The 19,859-nt window shown below is 30.4% G+C and overlaps 1 protein-coding gene across 1 annotated transcript; it reads right to left on the reverse strand.

Annotated features, from left to right (window-relative positions):
• Positions 1–1,573: 1,573 nt before the first annotated feature.
• On the reverse strand, positions 1,574–6,501 carry LOC117908599 (NAC domain-containing protein 21/22-like). The gene is made up of 3 exons (XM_034822251.1): positions 6,190–6,501; positions 3,109–3,383; positions 1,574–2,219 (listed from the first exon to the last, which is right to left on the reverse strand). The coding sequence occupies exons 1-3, from the start codon at positions 6,353–6,355 to the stop codon at positions 1,758–1,760; spliced, it is 903 nt and encodes a 300-aa protein (XP_034678142.1). The 5' UTR covers positions 6,356–6,501; the 3' UTR covers positions 1,574–1,757.
• Between the last annotated feature and the right edge of the window lie 13,358 nt (positions 6,502–19,859).

The raw sequence follows: 19,859 nt of genomic DNA on the forward strand, positions 1-19,859 counted from the left end.
ATTTGAGTGCACTTTGTTTTAAAACTTGCATATCATTAGTGAATTCTAGTTTATTTTGTATTATTTAAGTCTAAATTTTGTACTAGGATTTTATGAAAATATTTTTTGTTATTTCTTGTAAACCTTTGTAACGGAAAATCAAGTGTGGGGTATTACTTGAGGAAAATCTAAGCATGAGATATTACTTAGTGTTTACTAAGTGTGGGGTATCACTTGGGTGTTTAAGAGTGAGGTATCTCTTGATGTATTTGTAAGTGCCCATTGGAGCTGACCAATCCAATTTTAAAGTTTAAAGGCTTGGTTTGGAACCTTGGATTAATGGAACCTCAAGCTTAGGATTAAGGTGGGTGAGAGTGAATGGAATCCATAATTGAGTTGAACCACTGTAAATCTTATGTTCGTTTTCTCTCTTCCTTAATTTTTTTACTTTATATGCAATTACTTTTCATTGTATTTATTATATATTTGCATATAATTGTCTCTTACATCCATATAATTTAAATTTTCAAAAAGAGACTATTACCCTATTCAACCGCCTTTTAAGGTGATTACTATAGGTTGATATATCTAATATCCTATTAATTTTAGAATAAGTTCTCAACAAAGCTGTTATTAAAAACAATTGCGAAAAATACTTTTAAAATTCATTTATTTTTTCAACATGTTAAACAAAAAGGAAACTTATCCATTTTATGATAACATATATAACATTTTTAGGTTGACATTAGGTTCAAATTTGAACTTTCGGGATTTTTCACTTCCAGAAATTTACCAAATATTTCCATATAATCAAAAGACAGAAGGAAGAAAAATTGGAACAACTTTATTTTTCTCTACCAACATGAATGATAGCCAAGAGAATAAAAGGAAGAAGATGAACAAAGAAAAAAGCTTTTCATTTTTTTAATTTATTATTTAGATAAATTCTTGTTGTTCTCCCTTTCTTATAGAAACCTAAGTGACCTAGGGCTTAAGAGGTTTAAGACAATGCAAAGAAAAATCCAACTTAAGAGATTTCACATTTGTCTTATTAAGAATTTTGAAATGGTAGCGTCTATAAGAGTATTTGTGAGGTCCAATGTTAGAAGAATATGCCAAATTTATATTTTGGCATTGATAATCTGTCCAATGTAAATATTAAAATAATAATGTCAATTTATTTTTGTTAAGGCTAGGAGCAATGCCAAAAAGGTGACATGCATGAAGCTGTCATTTGAGTGTTTTAAAAGCTATACCATTTCATGGAACAGCATAACCCAATACCAATACATAACCTCTCAAACAAGAAAGAAAAAACAATCAATAATGCATGTACAAGTATGAAAGTGTATAAAAGCACAAGGAACTTTTTTAACTTTAGTAAATGCATTAGTGTTAATCTCAGGAATTTAAGGATTTAGCCAACTTTTATTCTCATTTAATCATTTTAATATTTGCTTAATTAAAAAATAGTAATAGAATTTATACAAATTCAAAGGAAAAACCTTCAAATTGCATGCATATTTAAAAAGTAGATTTAATGATGCAACGAGAAAAATGCTCAAAAGCTCCATGAGAGGATGGAGGGATAATATATTACCCAACTTCAAGAGCTCTAAGAGTAATCTATAATCAAGACTCAAATTACACATTCCCTTTTAAAGGAGTTGTCAAGACTCAAGAGGGGAAACAAAGACACATATATGTACAATTCTAACAAGAGAAGAAACCCTTCTCATGAATAAAATATTTCATACAACTCCTTTACAGGAACAGTACTAACAATAAGGGTTCCAAATATGGGGCAGAGCCACTTCAGACAAGTAGCTCTCTGATGAACTCCCTTCCCCAAAGCTTGGTGACTCTTCCACATTGGAGAGCTGGTTCAACACAGTCTTTATTTCCATTTTATCACAAGAGAAAGTACCCAAGTCTGGCATTCCTCCAAATATGGGTGCAATAGTTTTAGTGAGCAAGTGTGGCTCCATATGGGTGATGTGTGGGAACACTAGGTTTGATGGGTTTGGGGAGCACATATCGGAGAAGCAGGGCACTTGCTCATATTCATTGAGTTTGATTTCAGTTTGATCAAAATTGATGTAAGAATCCACTAGTGGTGGAAGAGTTGAAGAGCCCATGTTCATGTTGTCATAGTACCCATTCCCCATGTTGCTTGTTATTGCCTTGCCTGCTGCTTCTGATCTACTTTTGTTGAACACTCTACATAGAACCCAATCTTCCTGCAGGTTACATCAAAGTTGAGAGTGGAAAAAAAAATTCCATTAGTGAACTTTTGAAAAAGGAAAAGGATAATGCTTAAAATTGTAAGATGTATGAATAAATTACTTCTAAATTTATAAATAGTCACAATACTTTGTTCTTGAGTTTGATTTATAAAGTTTGGAGTATATATGATAGAATTACTTAATGTCACAGAATCATGGAATAATACACAAGATAATAAAGAAAAGAGTGAAAACTAACCAACCCTTAAAAAAATTAAGCCTTAAAATTGACTAGCACATGTTGGATCAATATAATAATTAAGCACTTAAGTTATTCAGACAGATTGCTAGATCAGTACTAGAAATTGATTAAGAACTTGGAGGATGAATAAGGTAAAAAGAAGCAGCCCAATATGTATAATTATTCACTATAATTTTGAAGTGGATTCTCACATAGCTGATGGGTCCTATTCAAATTAGATGAGCAAGCATATATGCCAAAGACTAAATAAAAGCTAAAAGCAATGATTCTTGAAGGGGACAAGCTTTGGGTAATTTTCTATTTTTAATTCTTAATTGCAAGTTGTTTGGGAACCTAGAATTCAGGCCCATAGTTGAGGCGAAAATTCAGGAAATTCGCCACAAAGGACACAAGTTGTCCTTGTTATTGAAAGTCTCCGTCAGTTGGTTTAATTTCAAACTGATGAGAGTATATACAACTCTTTGTCCACTTTTTCCACTGCCTATTAAACCAACTTGTGACTTAAATAATCTCGTAACTTTAGTGATTGAATTTCTATCTTCTACAACTCCTATATATAATAATATTATGTATAAGTAATGCCTATACAAATTAGTTCATCAATATTTTTGGAGAACAGGGATAAATAGAGAGAAGAGGTACCTTGAGAGAAGGAATGGCAGGTGGGGTGAGAGGGCCTTGGAGGCGAAACTCATGCATGACCCAGTCAGTCTTTTTGCCTTTGGGTGCCCTACCTTGGTAGAAGACCAAGGTCTTCCTCATGCCAACAAGGGTGCCCTTGCTAAGGATCGGCCTGTCCTTGCCTGTCGCCTTCCAATATCCAGATAGTGTTGCCCTATTTGTTCTAAGTCCTGTTGCATATTTCCTATCTCTCTGGTTGTAGAAATACCAATCTTTGCCCCCAACACATGCCATCTCTGCCCCACCCACATACACATCAACCATCATCAAGTTAATATCAATCCATAAATCAATAATTTAAAAATAAAAAGAATAATATAAGGAATATGTAGAATGGGGATGCATTTTTTTTTTTTGAAAATTTTGTAACTCAAAAAATGACAAATTAATTTTTCTAAAGTCAAAATATGTTGCTTGCAATGTTTAAAAAAGTGGGGTTCCAAGAAATTGAAACATCAACTTTGGAAGCAATTTTTTTTTTTTTTTTTTATATATATATAATTAAACTTGTTTCTTGAGTAAGGAACTCGTTTGTATGTGGATTATTCTATAAGTAATATACAAAAAAAATTAAAATATAAAAATAATAAAATATAATTTAAAGAAAAAGAGGAATCATGAAATGTCAATATTGATGAGTCATACATGATAGTGAAAGCTACAAGTAAGGATTCAAGGGCGGCTCACTGTTTGCAGGCCAAGATGTCAATAAATAGTGCGGGAATTATTGGAGCTCTTGGTCATATGAATAGAAGAAAGATAACTTTTAGAAAAAAATGACATTTCATTATCCTTCCAAAATATGAAAGTTGACTAGCTAATGATAAACCACCAAATTTAAATCCAAAATGGAAGGATTAAAAAGGAAAAAGGAAAAAAAAACTTATAAATTTTTTCTTTTATTTGATTTTGCATGGAAAGTTTTCACACTTTTCCTATTTTTGAAGGATCAAAATGAAGAAGAATTCTTTTTTTTTTTTTAAACATTTTTTTTCTATGTATGTTTTTTTAATATATATTTTTCACATGTTATCAAATATATATATAAAAAAAATATTATTTTCTCTTTACAATTTTTCCTTTTCTTAATATTTTCTAGCACTTTAATAGTTCTTAAAGTGATTAAAATAATTTATGATTAGTATTCATTTATATCATGGAAAGTAAAAAAAAAAAAAAAAGGAAAAACAAAAAATAAGTTTAAAACTTAGTGTTTGTTTTTTAACTTAATAAAAAAAGTCGAAATATTTATTTTAAACGTGATATTTATTTTTCAACTAGAAGTAACTTATTGATACAATCAATATAATTAAAGTGAATTTTTTATCGATAAATTCAGTTAAATTATGTTGATTGATATCAATAAGTTCATTTTAATTGAATAAAAAAACAAATACCACTTAATAATTTTACTACTATATCTTCAAAAGTAATTCAACTTTGAGAATAAAAAGTCTAAAAATATAATTTTTTGAAATAATTTTTATTGTAGTGTATTTTATTTTTCTTTTATAACAAATCAAATAAGAGAACTTTAATTTTTTTTACTTCTTTAATACTTTGGAGGCTCACTCAGAACCATAAATATCAATCATGCTAGCTAACAGAAGCAAGAATAAACCCCAAAGTTAAGAAATTAATATAAGATCCTTACCATTTATGGGGTTATTATAAAAGTGTAGAAAATTCCTCATAAAGTTAGGAGAGTGTCAAAGTGGCCCAAAAGAAAAAGAGAGAGAGAGAGAGAGAGAGAGAGAGAGAGAGAGAGTTTGTAGTGTTTTCATTTGTGCATGAAATTAATAATGAAAGTGAAACATACGTGAAGGATAATCCATCGAAACATGAGATGTAAGTGAAGTACAGGTGTGTGGTAGACATATAAAATCTAGAGCATATATGAATTTTGGGTCTGAATTGTTATCTCAATATCACTCTCACCACCTCTTTGCCTTTGAATTATTTCAAACTGCCAAAACTGTCCGTTTCTTCAAAAAGGAAGGGATGCATATGAGGTATCTATCAGTGTACTGGGTCTTCCTTGAAATATTTGTTTCATCTAATCAAAATGCACATTTAAATTTTCTTTCCTGATTTTGAAGCCATATAAAAATATGGAGGAATAAAAAGGAAATTGAAGCTTCAAACCCTAAAAATAGTACTAGATTGGCATGGGATAAATAAATAAATAAAAAATGATTTCAAGACTGTTCTTTGTCTTTAAAACAAAGAAATGAAAATAATAGCTAGAGAGATATATTTTCTAAAATAAATGATTTAAAAAAATTGAAAAAATTATTTCTGGAAAATTATTTAACAATAAAGACAAACATGATGAGAGCTGCATTCTTATGCATATCATACACAAAGAGATTTCTGTTTTTATAATTAAGAAATTTTAGTAATTGAAAACCTACGATAAAAAGGGAAAAAAACCGAAGTAAAGCGAGGCTATTTGAAGGATCATCATAATTAATTGCTATATTATATGGTGTAACATGTATTATTTGAAAAATAATTCATAATCCACTAGAGGCAAGAGCTATATAAACTTTAAAACTTTTGATTTTTTTTTTCAAAAAGGAAAAAATGAAATTAAAGAAATGAAGAAAATTTTTATTGGGTGAAACTTGAATATATGTTCTCTCTCTCTCTCTTTTTTTTCTTTTTTCTTTTACCCTTTCCCTTTCATTATTATTTTCTCTCATTTTCTGACAAAGATATGTGAGTGGAAGCTTTTTCCATGCAACAAAACAAAAATATTTCAACATACAGCTTCAAGATGAAAAATACCTGAATTTTCAACAATTTGGACACCATGTACAACATCTAGATAGAGATGCACACCAAAAGAAAGAAGAAAAAGGAAAAAAAAAGCTTTACACCCACTTGTTTTTTGTTCCATCTTTCTGATAACTATTATTTTTTGCAAAAGCAATAGAAATATATATGATGAGCATGAAAATATGCAGAATCAGTAAATATATAGAAGATGAGGATGAAGATGAAGATGATCAAGATAGTGGATATGGAGGGTGGACTCACCAGGAATATCCCAAGGCTCACACTTGTTGAGATCAACTTCAATGAACAGAGAAGATTCAGAGGAAGTGACCTTCTTCATCAGGTAATCACATATAAGCTCTTCATCTTTTGGATGGAACCTGAAACCTGGTGGCAACCTTGACTCAACCATCTCAATAATGCTCATTTTGAGTTGAGAGAGAGAAATGGCAATTGCCCAATTGTGGGGTTGTTATATATAAATAAAAAACAAAAGTAAAGGGATTGTTTATGTATGTATGGGATCTCAAGTCAACTAGTATTTTTGGTATGAGGAGGCACTTATATACAAGAAGGGGAAGAGGAAGATGAAGAGGAAGAGGAATAGTTATGGCAAGGGTAATGTTGATGTGGGCTAACCAACTACTGCCAACCTGCTGATGTAGTCATCGCAAGTGATTGGTTTTTGGAATTTATTGTGGGGTTGGATGGAGTTGGCACCCAAACCAGACAATTTGAATGAGGACAAGCCCACATGATGCTCCTGTCCTCACTCTTCACTGTCCCTTTCACCTCTTTCAATCAATATCTTTAGTTTTCATTTTCTTTTTTTCCTTTCTAAAGGAAATGTTAAACCCATCCTTCTAATCTTTTTCCACGCCCTTCTATTTTTTCCTTTTAAAAAAAAAAAAAATCAGATAAGAGTTATAATGCTCTCCTGCCTTCTTCATCATACACCACCTAAAATCTTAATCCTAAAAAAATTCCATTCTCTTCGCTTTACCTTTCTTTTGCTTTATTTTCCATTTCCTTTCTTTTTCAAATCTATTCTCTTCATCTTTTTCCTCTTTCCTCTTTTAGGGTTTTGCTGTAGTATTAAAAGTGTTTTTGATAATCACTTTGGTACAGTAGAATTTTCCTTCTTTCAAATTAATTAACTAATAATGACCATAACATCCCCCTCTTTTTTTTATTAAATAAATATGGAGGTAAGATTAAGAAAAGGGTATTTTTGTCTTTCTATACAATCTTTTGTTTAAAAAAAAATTGATAGGTGTAAAGAGAGATGAAGCCAATGTTTTCAACATTTCTCCCCTTTTTAGTTAAAGATTGATGAGTCATAATTCATCCTCAAAATACAATGATTGACACAATATAAGAATATTATAGATCAAAGTCTAACCTATCAATGGGTCAAGTATGGTATTACTATTACTGCGTTCATGTTGCGGTGGAAAAATTTCATGCTTACCATCCAACCCATCACAAAACCCAATGGGAAAAGAGAAGCATGATTAGAATGTTTAGATCTTAGTATTATTTTAATTGGTGAAATTTGTTATAATGATGTTGATTGATGCTTTGGAAGCATATGTTGTTGATAATTTTCACACACACCAAAATATACTAAAATTGGAAGCCATAGATTGATTGTACCTGCACCCATAGCAATTAGATTAAAATTTTTTGTCAAAAATAATCATATTCTTCAATATATTAAATTTCATATTCTTCAATATATTCTTCAATTTATTAGGACAATTTGGATGATTTATCCAAGATCTATTATCATGTAATGATAGAAAACTCATACACTCGTTTGTAAACTAGACTCTCTAGTCCCCCCTTTTTTTTAACATGTATATATATCTTATATATCTTCTTCCTTTAAAAAAAAATATGAGCTAGATGGACAATTATCTCTTATCAACATGTGCCCATAGAACTTAATAACATGATATTTAATGAATATAATTAACTTTCAAATATTATAGATGTGCCTACCATTCTCCCACTTGGCCCATACCTTACAATATGTATTAATACATAACAAAAAAAAATTCCTTGGATATTAAATCCTTTTACCCAACCTAGAAAATTTAAAATGGCATAAATTATAGCAATAAGTTCACCAAAGCCAAGAATTACCTCCTGCATATTATAATATAATTTTTCTTTTTTGAATGAGAATCATAAGTAGTACATATCTTTATGAATGAGCTTCTACATGCTCATTCAAGGTCTACATAATGATGTGATTCTTTAATAATCGGTTATTTCTAGATTGTTGAATCCTGGTGACTCTTTTGAAAAACAATTAATCTATTTGAAGACTTTGGAGTAGGTTCAATACTACGATTTTCCTATCAAACACTAAATTTTGAGGTTGGCCACTCCTACTAATCTTATTATTCTCTAGAAACCTTACATTTTGAGATTTGATCATTCTTGTTGCGTAAGGACAATAAAATCTATATCCCTTAGACTTCTCTACATGGTCAATGAAATATCCATCTTACTATTCTTGAATTTGACATTCTCTCTTGTGGGTTATAAACCCTAACCTTAGTTAGGCAACCTTATATATGATCATGCCTTAAAATGGGTTTCTAACCTTTCCATATATCTTAAAAGACATTTTGGGAACCATTTTAGCATGTTTAGGATAGATGCCATAGTTTTCACGGCTTCACTCCTCAAGGATAGTGAAAGGTTGGAGTTATTAATCATGCTCCTCACCATGCCTTCAAAGTTCAATTTTATATTTTAGCCACACCATTTTGGGATGGTGAACTCGACATTGTGTGTTGAACAACAAGGCCTTATTCTTGTAGAAACCTCGCAAATGGACTAGTTAATTGTCCTATTTTAGTGTACCTACTAGAATATTCTTCATCTCTATGTAACTTTATGATCGTAACTTTTTTATCTAATACTTTCACGAATTTTTCTTTATAAGTTTTGAAAATATATCATGCTTCACTTTTATCACAAAACAAATAGAGATACATATATCATGAGCAATCATCAATAAAAGCAATGAAATATCTCTGATCATTTAAGCACATATCAAAGGAGACATACATATTAGTGTATACTAACTCTAAAATATCAAAACTTCTTTTGGCACCCTCCTTGGTTTTGTTAGTCTATTTTTCTTTAAGAAAATTCACATACAAAAATTAATAAAATCAAGAGGCTTACAGATTCCTTAATTTATCAACATTTTAATCCTTTCAATGAAGATATGATCCAATTTCCTATGTCATAATATGGAGGATTTCTCATTTATAACATCATGCTTAATGCTAACATTACCATTGATAGTCAAAAAGTTAAAATCCAAAGTGGGATTCAAATGAAGTATGAAGAATTCATCCAAAATAGCGTCACCAATAATAATATATGATATCTTTTAATAAATAAAAGAAAGCATTAATGAAATTGAAACTAAAACCATGATGTAAAAGTCTTCAAATTGAAATAAGATTCTAAAAAAAAAATGATGGAATATAAAAAGTTCTTTCAAGGTATAAAACAAAGTTAGATCTAAGATAAGTCTATGAGTCTTGGCCATTTCCATATGTGAATGTATTCGGTTTTCTCAATAGATAAAACTTTCACTTTCCATTGGTTTCTTTTGGTTTATAAAGCTTTACATGGTATTGGCATATGGATTGTGAAGCCAAAGTCAATAAACTAATTGTTTTGAGAATCATGAACCATATTAGACTCTTGACACACCAAAGAGATGATATTATACACCTTTCTCTTCAAGCTAGTGCTTGATTTGGAACAAGTTTTCTTTATGTGTCCCTTTTTCTTATAAAAGAGGCACTTGGCACTACTCATATTAATTTCCTTTCTCTTTCTTGGTCGATTTCTTTTTATGAGTCATTAAATGAGCACTTTCAATCCTTTCTTGATTTAGTCTCCTTTCCTCTTGAACACACATTGTTAAAAGTTCATTGATTGACCATTTTTCTTATGTGTATTATAATAAATCTTGAAAGGTCCATATAGAAATGACAATGAGTTAAGGATGAAGTGAACCAGAAATTAAGCAGATATTTCAATCTCTAATGACTTCATCAGGTTGGGCAGTAATATCCTTTGTTTCCATAATATGCTCACACATTCCTTTAGTACATGTAAATTTCATGGAATACATCTTTGTTGTCAAGGTGGTAGTCAATGCCTTATCAAAAGTCTTAAATTGTTGCTAAATAGCATTGGGATATTCTTTAACCTTGGTATAGTTAGGAATCAAACATGAATTAAGTTTCCTAATGTGAGACTTAATAAATATCCAACCTAAGCAATTAGATCACTCTATTGTTCATATGTTTTCTCACTTTAGGTGCTTGATGTTATCAGAGTTGTTGGTTCATACGTGCAAAGTGTTAAATCAAGATCCATGCACCATAATGCAAGGTGAATTTTCTCCTTCCAATCAATTTAGCTATTGTAGAAGAAAAAATGGAAGGAATAAAAGGTATAAAATTCTTTTCCTTGACTTTTAGCCTGTATAGAGACCTACATATACACAAAAATTCCTAGCACTAAAATTTGGAACTTTCTTAACTCAATTACACAAGATCCCTTTGATTACGGGATTGCCTAATGCTCTCCTTAATTAAAAAATCATGGCTTTCATAATTTCATTCTTCCACACTCCTTCTCAAGCTGGTGAATAGATGTTTTCCATTCACAACTTGGATTGTTTAAACCTTTTATGAGTATATTTGCAAGTTGGTGGTCAATAGATGTATAAGAAGTACCAATCAATCCATTATCTAGTTTCTCTATGATAAAATGTTTGTCTATTTCTATTTATTTTGCTCGATCGTGTTGCACTGGATTATGTGTGATATTGATTACAAATTTTTTGTTGTAGTAAAGTCTCATTGGGTCATCCAATTTAAGCTTCAAATATTTCAAAATGATTTTCAACCATAGTAGTTCACAAACTCTTTGGGCCATTGTGCAAAATTTTGCTTCTACATTGGACCTCACCACCAAATTGACAAGTTTATCACTTCTCCATATCACCAAATTCTCACTAAGAAAGGTGCAATACCTAGTCGTTGATCTTCTATCAACCACAGATCCAACATAATCTACATTTGTGTATGCTTTAAGTGTTAGTCTCGAACTTGATTTAAATAAGATGCCTTTTCTTAGAGACCTCGTAAAGTACTATAGCCCTCAATTAGCAGCTTGTAGATAAACCTCTTTTGGACTATGCATGAACTGGCTAATCATACTCACAACATATGTTATATCAATTCTTATGTGAGAAAGATAAATGAGTCTTCCTTCCAAATGTTAATACATCTCTCTATCTATTGCAACATCTTCCTTAGCCTCTCTAAGCTTATGATTAAGATTTATTGGTGTGTTTGCTAGTTTACACACTAACTTTCTTGTTTCTTTGATATGGGTTTTTTTTTTTTTTTTTTTTTTTTTACATATTTCTACTAAAAAAAATAAAAATTTCCTACTTAGAATGTGCAACATTGATTCCTAGGAAGTATTTCAACCTTCCTTAACTTGTTAATTTCAAATTCCTTGGCCAATCATTGCCTCAAAGTCTTTCTCTCCATTTCATTCATTTTTTTTTTGTCATGATGATGTCATCTACATATACCAAAAGGGTTGTAACTCTCCCTAAATCTGAATGCTTGATGAACAATATATGATATCCCTAACTTTGTCCATATCCAATGTTTTTTTGTCACTTTAGCAAACATTCCAAACCATGCCCTTAGAGACTATTCAGTCCATATAAAGCTTTCTTTAGTTTACGTGCCTTTTTAGAGGCTAGGTTGTTTCCAAATCCAGGAGGAACTTCCATATAAATTTCTTCTTCTAGATCTCTATTCAAAAATTCATTCTTGATGTCGAATTGTTGTAGATCCTAATTATATTTTGTTGCCAATGATAACAAAATTCTTACTATGTTCATCTTAGTAACCAAAGCAAACGTCTCTAGATAATCCACTCCATTGCTTCAATACATCCTTTGGTCACCAATCTTGCCTTGTACCTCTCTAATGTCTTATTTGCTATATATTTAAGAGTATAGATGCACTTACATCCTACTATCCTCTTTCTACAAGCAAGTCTACCAACTCCCAAGTTTTATACTTCTCTAAGACCTTTATTTCTACATTTATGATTTGTCTCCAATTTTCATTAGATAAAGCCTTGGATAGAGTGGTAAGAATATAAATATTTTTCAAACTTGTAAGAAAAATTTTATAAGATGAAGACAACTTTTCAAATGATACAACATGGGAAAATGGATACAAAGTATGTTTAGTGCATTCTCTTATTCCCTTCTTGATGGCAATAGAGAGGTTTTGATTTATGATATTTTTATATTGAAGTTCATACTCAGTTTGTAAGGGAGGATGAGAGAAGATTACCTCATTTCTAGAAATCGATTTAGATTCTTGAACTTATATAAGCTTAGGAAGTGCAACTTTCTTCCTTGAGTGACTTTTCTAGTCATTTGATTCTCAAGAGCAAAGTCAATGGATGACAACTCAGGTTCAAATAAGAAAGACACAAGTACTAGATCAAACACTTTAAGAGGGTCAATGAGAAATGGATCAATGAAACAGAAATCCTGATCCTTATCTTCCTCAATGGAATTCTCCGAAAAAAGATAAGAAGCGGGAAAATAAGACTCACTTTTGTTGAAAGTAACATCAGTGAAGACAAAAAAAAAAAAAAAATGATGGTGGATGGTAATACTTTCCCTATTTGGACTGTGAACAACTACAAAGGACACATAATCAAATATCTTAGGAGTAAGACGGTTTGTGGTTCTCATAATAGGATAAAACGATGAGAGTATTTCCATGGAATTTTGAAACCTAAGACTTTCAAAGGTAATCGATTTATAAGGTGTGTGGTGGTTAGGACAACTTTCTCCCAATAAGATTTAGGCACATATTTTTGGAACAAAAAAACTCATGTTGTATCAAGAAGGTGACTATTTTTCCTCTCAACAACTCTATTTTGTCGTGGGGTGTTTGCATATGATGACTCATGAATTACTCCTTCATATTGAAAGTATGGAGTTAGGACTTGATTGGAATAATCTCTATCATTGTCGGACCGAAACCTCTTGATAGAAATACCAAATTGGTTTTTTTTATCTATTATGGAAATTTGAGAGAACAAAACTCACATTAGATTTGTGTTCACATAAGAAGATACCCTATTACAATCAAGAATGAAAGACATAAGCCCTAGATATATTAGGGATAAGGGAAAGACCTAAAATATCACTAAGGATTAGATGAAAAGACTTTGAACTTCTTTTATTATTGGTGGGAAAGATTAAATGCTTGTGTTTGGTGAGTTCACATACATCACAATGAAAGATCTCAACATTAAATTTCCTAAATAGAGAAGGAATTAAGATCTTAAGAGTTCTAAATACGAATGTCCAAGTCTAGTTGATGAATCTAGTTTTTTTTTTCTTTATTGAAAAGGTGGTGGTTATAAAGAAAAGACATGAATGATTTGCTTGGTGTCTCAAGCTAGTATAGCTCATTCCATTCCTTAGCAAGTCCAATCATCTTCCCCAAGTCCTGGTCTTGAAATAAATAGTGAGTAAGGTAAAAAGTGTGAAACCAAGGTTTGGTTAATCTCGGTTTTGATGATAACAAAACAAGATTTAAAACTAATGATTCTATTTCAAGTGTGATTAGGCAAGAAGATTTCCAAAGTGGCAATCACAAAGACAAATCAAGCCAAAGAGAAATTATTAAGAAAAAGAAGACCTAAAAAATAAGTGTTTTTCAAGACCCAAATTTCATAAGATCTCTTTGTAAGGTTGTTGGTGCACTAGGATTTTCATGCATTACATTCTTCACTTATGCACCAAAATCATTCAAGAGTTATTTTATTTTAAATATTTTAAAATTGGATGATTTCATGTTTTCAACTAAAACCTTGTGTCAAATGTTTTCCAAACTTGTTTAAAAGATTTTTAAGTTGAAAAAGTTGGTTGTTACGCCAAAAATAGTTTTATTGGTTGAATCGAATGAGGAACTGGTTGACCCCTAGTTCAACCGGTCGAAGAGTGCAAAAAAAATTTCTCTTTCTTCCAGAATAGTTGTTCAACCGATCAAGGTTGAACCTCTATCGGTCGATCCTTAGCTCAATTGATCGAGGAACCGGTCGACCTCCAACTCAACCGGTTGAAAGGGGCGGTTGAGGTCCAACGGTCACCTGCCAAGCATTAAATGCTAACGGGTAGTCAACCGGTCGAACTCCCAATGGCTAGTTTGGTCTTTTTCCTCTATAAAAAGGCTTCAATCTTCATTGTTTCAAAATTTTAACCTTCCTAAACCTTTATTGAATATATTTGAGCCTTGGGAGAGTGTTTTTGAGTGCACCATTGTTCTAAAACTTGCATATTTTTAGTGCACCATTCAATCCTAGCTTTCTTGTATCATTTGAGCCTAAAGTTTTGTACTAGGATTTTGTGAAATTATTTGTATATCCTTGAGAGGAAGAATCTAAGTGTGAGGTATCACTTAGGGATTCTCAAGTGTGGGGTATCACTTGAGAGGTTGTTCAAGAGTGGGTATGTCTTGAGGATTGTAAAGGGTGCTTGGAGCCAAAAGTCTAAGAGGGTGGATTGGAACCATAATCCAATTGTATTGCTTGAAGGCTTGGTTTAGAAGCCTTGAAATAGTGGAACCTCAAACTTGGGATTGAAGATAGAAGAGAGTGGACGCAGGCTGGGTTGCGTCGAACCACTATAAAAATCTTGTATTTGCATTCTCTCTTCCTTATTATCTTAATTTATATGCAATTAAAATTTAATAATAAAGATAGTCTCATTCAAGTTTGGGAGCTCTTTGCTAAGTATTTGAACTCTAACTTAGTCAAACTCAGCATTGAGATCAACTAAGAAATCATAGGTTCAATTTTTTTCGATATAATTCTTCATGATTATTGCATTTTTTAAACATTTTGTCTCAGTGCATCAATAGTGATCAAGTTCTTGCCATAGATTTTTCAAATATTGGAATATTCTATAATTGTCTTGTTTCCCTATTTCGCTAGTTTAGTTTTAACTTTTATCTCGTATACTTGGGCTATATCTAGTGCCTTTAAGTATGTCTAGTGAACTATATCTTAACAGTTGTCAGGAATATACATGTGTCACTAATTTCAAGTATCATTGAATTCTACAACCATACCATAATCATTAAGTCTTACTCATCATAAGCATCAAACCAAGGGTATCATCTCATTGGTCCAATTCCTAGGAGATGACTTGATTTCTTTTTTCCCTTCAGAGAGGTACGAACAAGTTGTGACCATTTTAAATCATTCTTCCTATTAAGCCTGTATGCCACTTGAAGATTTTGCAATTCTCTTATGTTGTGATTAGTTGTCACTTCTTTAGATTGAGTAGCATAGCGGTATTTCTAATATCTCACATATTTTTCATTCCTTTTTTTTTTTTGGAAATATAAAAAGGCTCCTAAAGACTACTCTTAGGGCTTAAAACTGTGTTAGAGTTCCCACTAGTGTCAATGTAGGATAGTGGCAATTGTAGTAATGGTGTCGGAGGTTTGCCACTCTCGATTTCCAATAAAATCTATAGTGCAAGGAACACTTCTCGTTGTCTATTGTTCTTTGCAATATACATTTGCACTAGCAATGAGAACAAGAGACGATACATGGAGAAGGAAAAATCTTCACTTGTAGCAATGGTGAGAAAGAGAATCAATGTGAGGAGGAGACGTTATGTGCAATGATTGTTGTCGTTCGCAAAGACAATGGCAATGATGATGGCATGATTTCTATTTTGCAATGAGTTTGTAGTGGTGCAAGGGTGGGAGTTTGAGGTGAAGAGAATGTCAACGTCAAGGAAGATCCAAGGGCGATGGTGAGAAAAGTTGAGACAAGAAGGTGATAGTGATAGTTTTGTTGAAGTCTTTGGCTGCTTTCACAATTTTTTTTTCTTGAGGCTTTGCCTACAACAATGGCGCGATGCAAACTAAAGGCAAGTTCTTAAGGTCAACAATAAAGGTCAACTATGATCTTCAACTTGATAATGAAGGCCAAAAATATTCTTCTTTTCCCAGTATTAACAACTTTGTTACAATTGTGTTATAGTTGTGTCATAGTTATACTACATTTGTATTTCCAATTCTAACTTATTCCTTGATTTTATGAGAGATTTTCTCTCCTAAAATTAAGGATTAGATTTTTTTTTCTAAGGTGGATGGTCTCAACCATTAATATCATTAGTATAATCAATTTGAATAATAGAGAGAAAAAAAATTCTCCCTCAAATTTCTTTGGTCTATGTCAAAAATATTTTGTACATTACCTATATGAAAATTTCATCAAAAGATAATCAATAAAGTTCATATATATCACAAATACATCAACCGTTCTCTATGTTGACATCCATAGATATATAGCATAATTTCAAAAGTTGTAATCCATGGACTATCATTGAAACAAAATAATTATAGAAAATAAACCCCATTAAGCACACCATCAATATGAGTGTGTCTATCTATCTATCTATCTATCCATCTATATATATATATATATATATATATATATATATATATATATATATATATATATATATATATATATATATATATAATTCAAAGATATGAGTATATAATTTATTCCATAGTAGTAGTGAGTTCAAAATAATGTAAATATCATAATTTAATATTTAAAATCTCAAAACGTATGTCTATATATATATATATATATGTAGACATCTTATATAGATCTCCAAAATGATGTATAAATATATATATATATATATATATTTCGATAACAATCATTAAAGACCCAAACAAAATAAACATCACAAATGTGATTGACAACAATGAAGTTTTTGCAATGGTAAATAATTTTCAATGAAGCAAAAAGATAAAATCGAATGCCAAACTAGAAGTATAACTCTAATAGCAAATGTTAATGATTTTAAAAAGCACAAAAATATAATAAAACCAAAAGCCATAGATTGTATCTCCAATCATAGTAATCAGATTAAAAAATTTGTCATAAATAATCACGATCTTAATGTAATAAAAATTTGAAATAGGAACAATTTGACTAGTCTATTTAAAACCTTTATATATTTTCCTATATCTTCTTTTTATAGAATAAGATAGAAAGGTAGTATCTCTTGCCAACACGTGCCCACGTTATTAGGGAAAAGCTAGTTATGTCGATGATAAGTTAGTGTCTATTTAGATATACTTTTTACTTTTTTGTTTTTAAAATTGAAAAGTAATAATAAATTATATATAAAAATATAATCTCTTATATAAAAAAAATAAATTTATCTTTCATAATTTCAAAATTTTAAATTTTAAGATAATAATTTTTTTTTAATACCTCAGTTTTTTAAAACGGTTTTTAAATCATTACTTTTTCAATATAAGTCTTTAAGAATTTTTATATCTTATATGAAAGTTGTCATAATCTCTTATATAAAAAACATAAATTTATTTTTTATAATTTCAAAATTTTTAAATTTTAAGATAAATTTTTTTAATACCTCAGTTTTTAAAAACGGTTTTTAAATCGTTACTTTTTCAATATAGTCTCTAAGAACTTTTATATCTTATATGAAAGTTGCTATTATTTCCTAATTTTAGAAATATCAACAATAAAGTGTAATCAAAAGAGCATTTAATATTTTATTTATTTTTATAGTCGATAATATAAAGTTTAATATTATATGTTAGAAAAAAGTCAAGAGAAGTAGTATACGATTTCTCTTGAACCGAATATTCCATATTGTCCAACATTGATGAGAGCTTTTTGGGAGAAAAAGGGTAGTTACCTAGCAAGCACCCGCTTGTTGATTTCGACAAGAAAACATGCCAATCATAGTTTCGTATTCAACACACCATTGCCTTACTTGACAATACAATCGTATGATAAATATCAACTTTGGAATTGGTCACTTCACTTTTATTTTATCCAATTTAATCGAGATTCTACTTCATCAATCAATCTACACTAAAGAAACAATAATAAATAAATAAATAAAATATGTATATCAGTTTTATCCATAAAGTAGCCTTAAAGATAACATATAATAAAAATTATTTATAACTGTTTCGAAAACAATTTTAAAAAATAAGTTTTAAGAACAGTTTTTAAAAATTTTATTCGATTTTTGTAGGAGAAAACTATGTTTAAAAACCTATCTTTAATATGTTTAAATATATTTTAAAAATAAATTTTATATATTGTGTTTTATTTTTAATTATTCTACGTATTTTGTATGATTATTTTTTTAAAAAATTTTTAAAAAACAAGTGAAAATAACATAAAATAATTAAAATATGTTATTTGAAAACACATTGTTTCTATCTTTAAGAACTGAAAATAGAAAACAATTTTTTGTTATCAAATGTATTTTCTATATTTTTTATTTTGGAAAACAAAAAACTGTTCTGAAAAACAATTCTCAGATAAACCCTCTTTAAAAAAGCTTACGTATATTCAAATTCTTCACACTTCTATGTGAAAATTTTATAAATTAAATTATTTTTTTCCTCATTTTTTAATCTTTTCTTCTTACTTTTTTTTTTCACTATTTTCTTTTTTTTTTTTTTTGTTCCAATGTGTTAAAATCCAAATGGGGCTTAGAAATTCAATACTTAACAAGATTTTTGTGGAAAACTCAACTGTCACCAACTATTCCCACTACAAACTATTCATTTCATGGCTATATTAAAGTAAATGGCGTAAAGCAATGGAAGTTTGAATTAAAATTTGACACCTAATGGAAGAAGTTCCAAAAGATGCATTTCCGTACTAAGATTTACCTCCAAAACTCCACTAAAATATCTTCATTCTTTCTTCCAATATCTTTGTTTTTCTTTTTCCAAATATGTAGTGAAATTTTCATAATCAAACTTCAATCGACATCCGTTTATTTATTCCTTATCCAAAACTAGAAAAGCCCAATCCACAAGCTGGTCAAAAATGGAAGTCCAACCTAAATAATTTTGAAGAAGACATTGACACTATCATCCAACTTTAAAATGACAGTGAAAGCAAAAGAAGAGGAAGAGAAAAAAGGGAAGCTTTCAAGTTTCAACAGTCGTATTTAGCATAAATGGCTAACCTTTTGAGGAATCTTTTAAGAGATAGACGATGAAGTGGACTCCTTTGTATTTTGCTTTTCTCCTCTTTTATTTCTTTGAATGACTCCTTTTCTAGTGATAGCAATGGTTCATTTCATCTTGCTCTCATCCAAACTGCTAGCCACATCCTTACTTATCGTCCAACTACAACCCAATTCCATTGGTTACCTCAAAAGTCTTATGTGTCCGTATAAGTGTTCTTTGCTTAAAGTCTTTAAAAGAGGACGTGGAATCGAGAACAACGTTGGTTTTTCTCAAATCTTCTTTTTTCAGCACGAAAAGTTATTTCATATTTAATAAAACTTTTTCGTAGTATCAAAATTATCCTTTTAAAGCTACGAGTTCAATGTCAACCTCAACATCGAGTTAAAGTCATAGTCAAAAGCTCAAAGAGTTTCCCTCTTTTTTTTTCACTTGTTTGGTTCAATCACATGCTTTGGCTTTTGCTTTCAGATATAAGCTTTTTTGGAAATCAATAATCAGTTTACAAAAGCTTAACAAAGAGCCCTTTTTTTTAAGCATAGTAAGAGCTTTTGAATTTATCTGGGTAATTCAATAGGAAAAAAAGAAAGAAGACTTATGAAAAGGATTTATAAGAAAAAAAATATCACATTCGAGAGAGCCCAGTTCATTATCCTTGGCTTGTATAGGGAGTTGTTTCAAATTTAAGGAGACTTCTTTAATTGGTCATTATCCTTTCAAAATCATGATTTTAGCATCGGTTTCTATCAAAACTAAAAATCATCAGGTAGAAGG

The sequence above is a fragment of the Vitis riparia genome, chromosome 19, assembly GCF_004353265.1.
Source record: "Vitis riparia cultivar Riparia Gloire de Montpellier isolate 1030 chromosome 19, EGFV_Vit.rip_1.0, whole genome shotgun sequence".
NCBI classification, from domain to species: domain Eukaryota; kingdom Viridiplantae; phylum Streptophyta; class Magnoliopsida; order Vitales; family Vitaceae; genus Vitis; species Vitis riparia.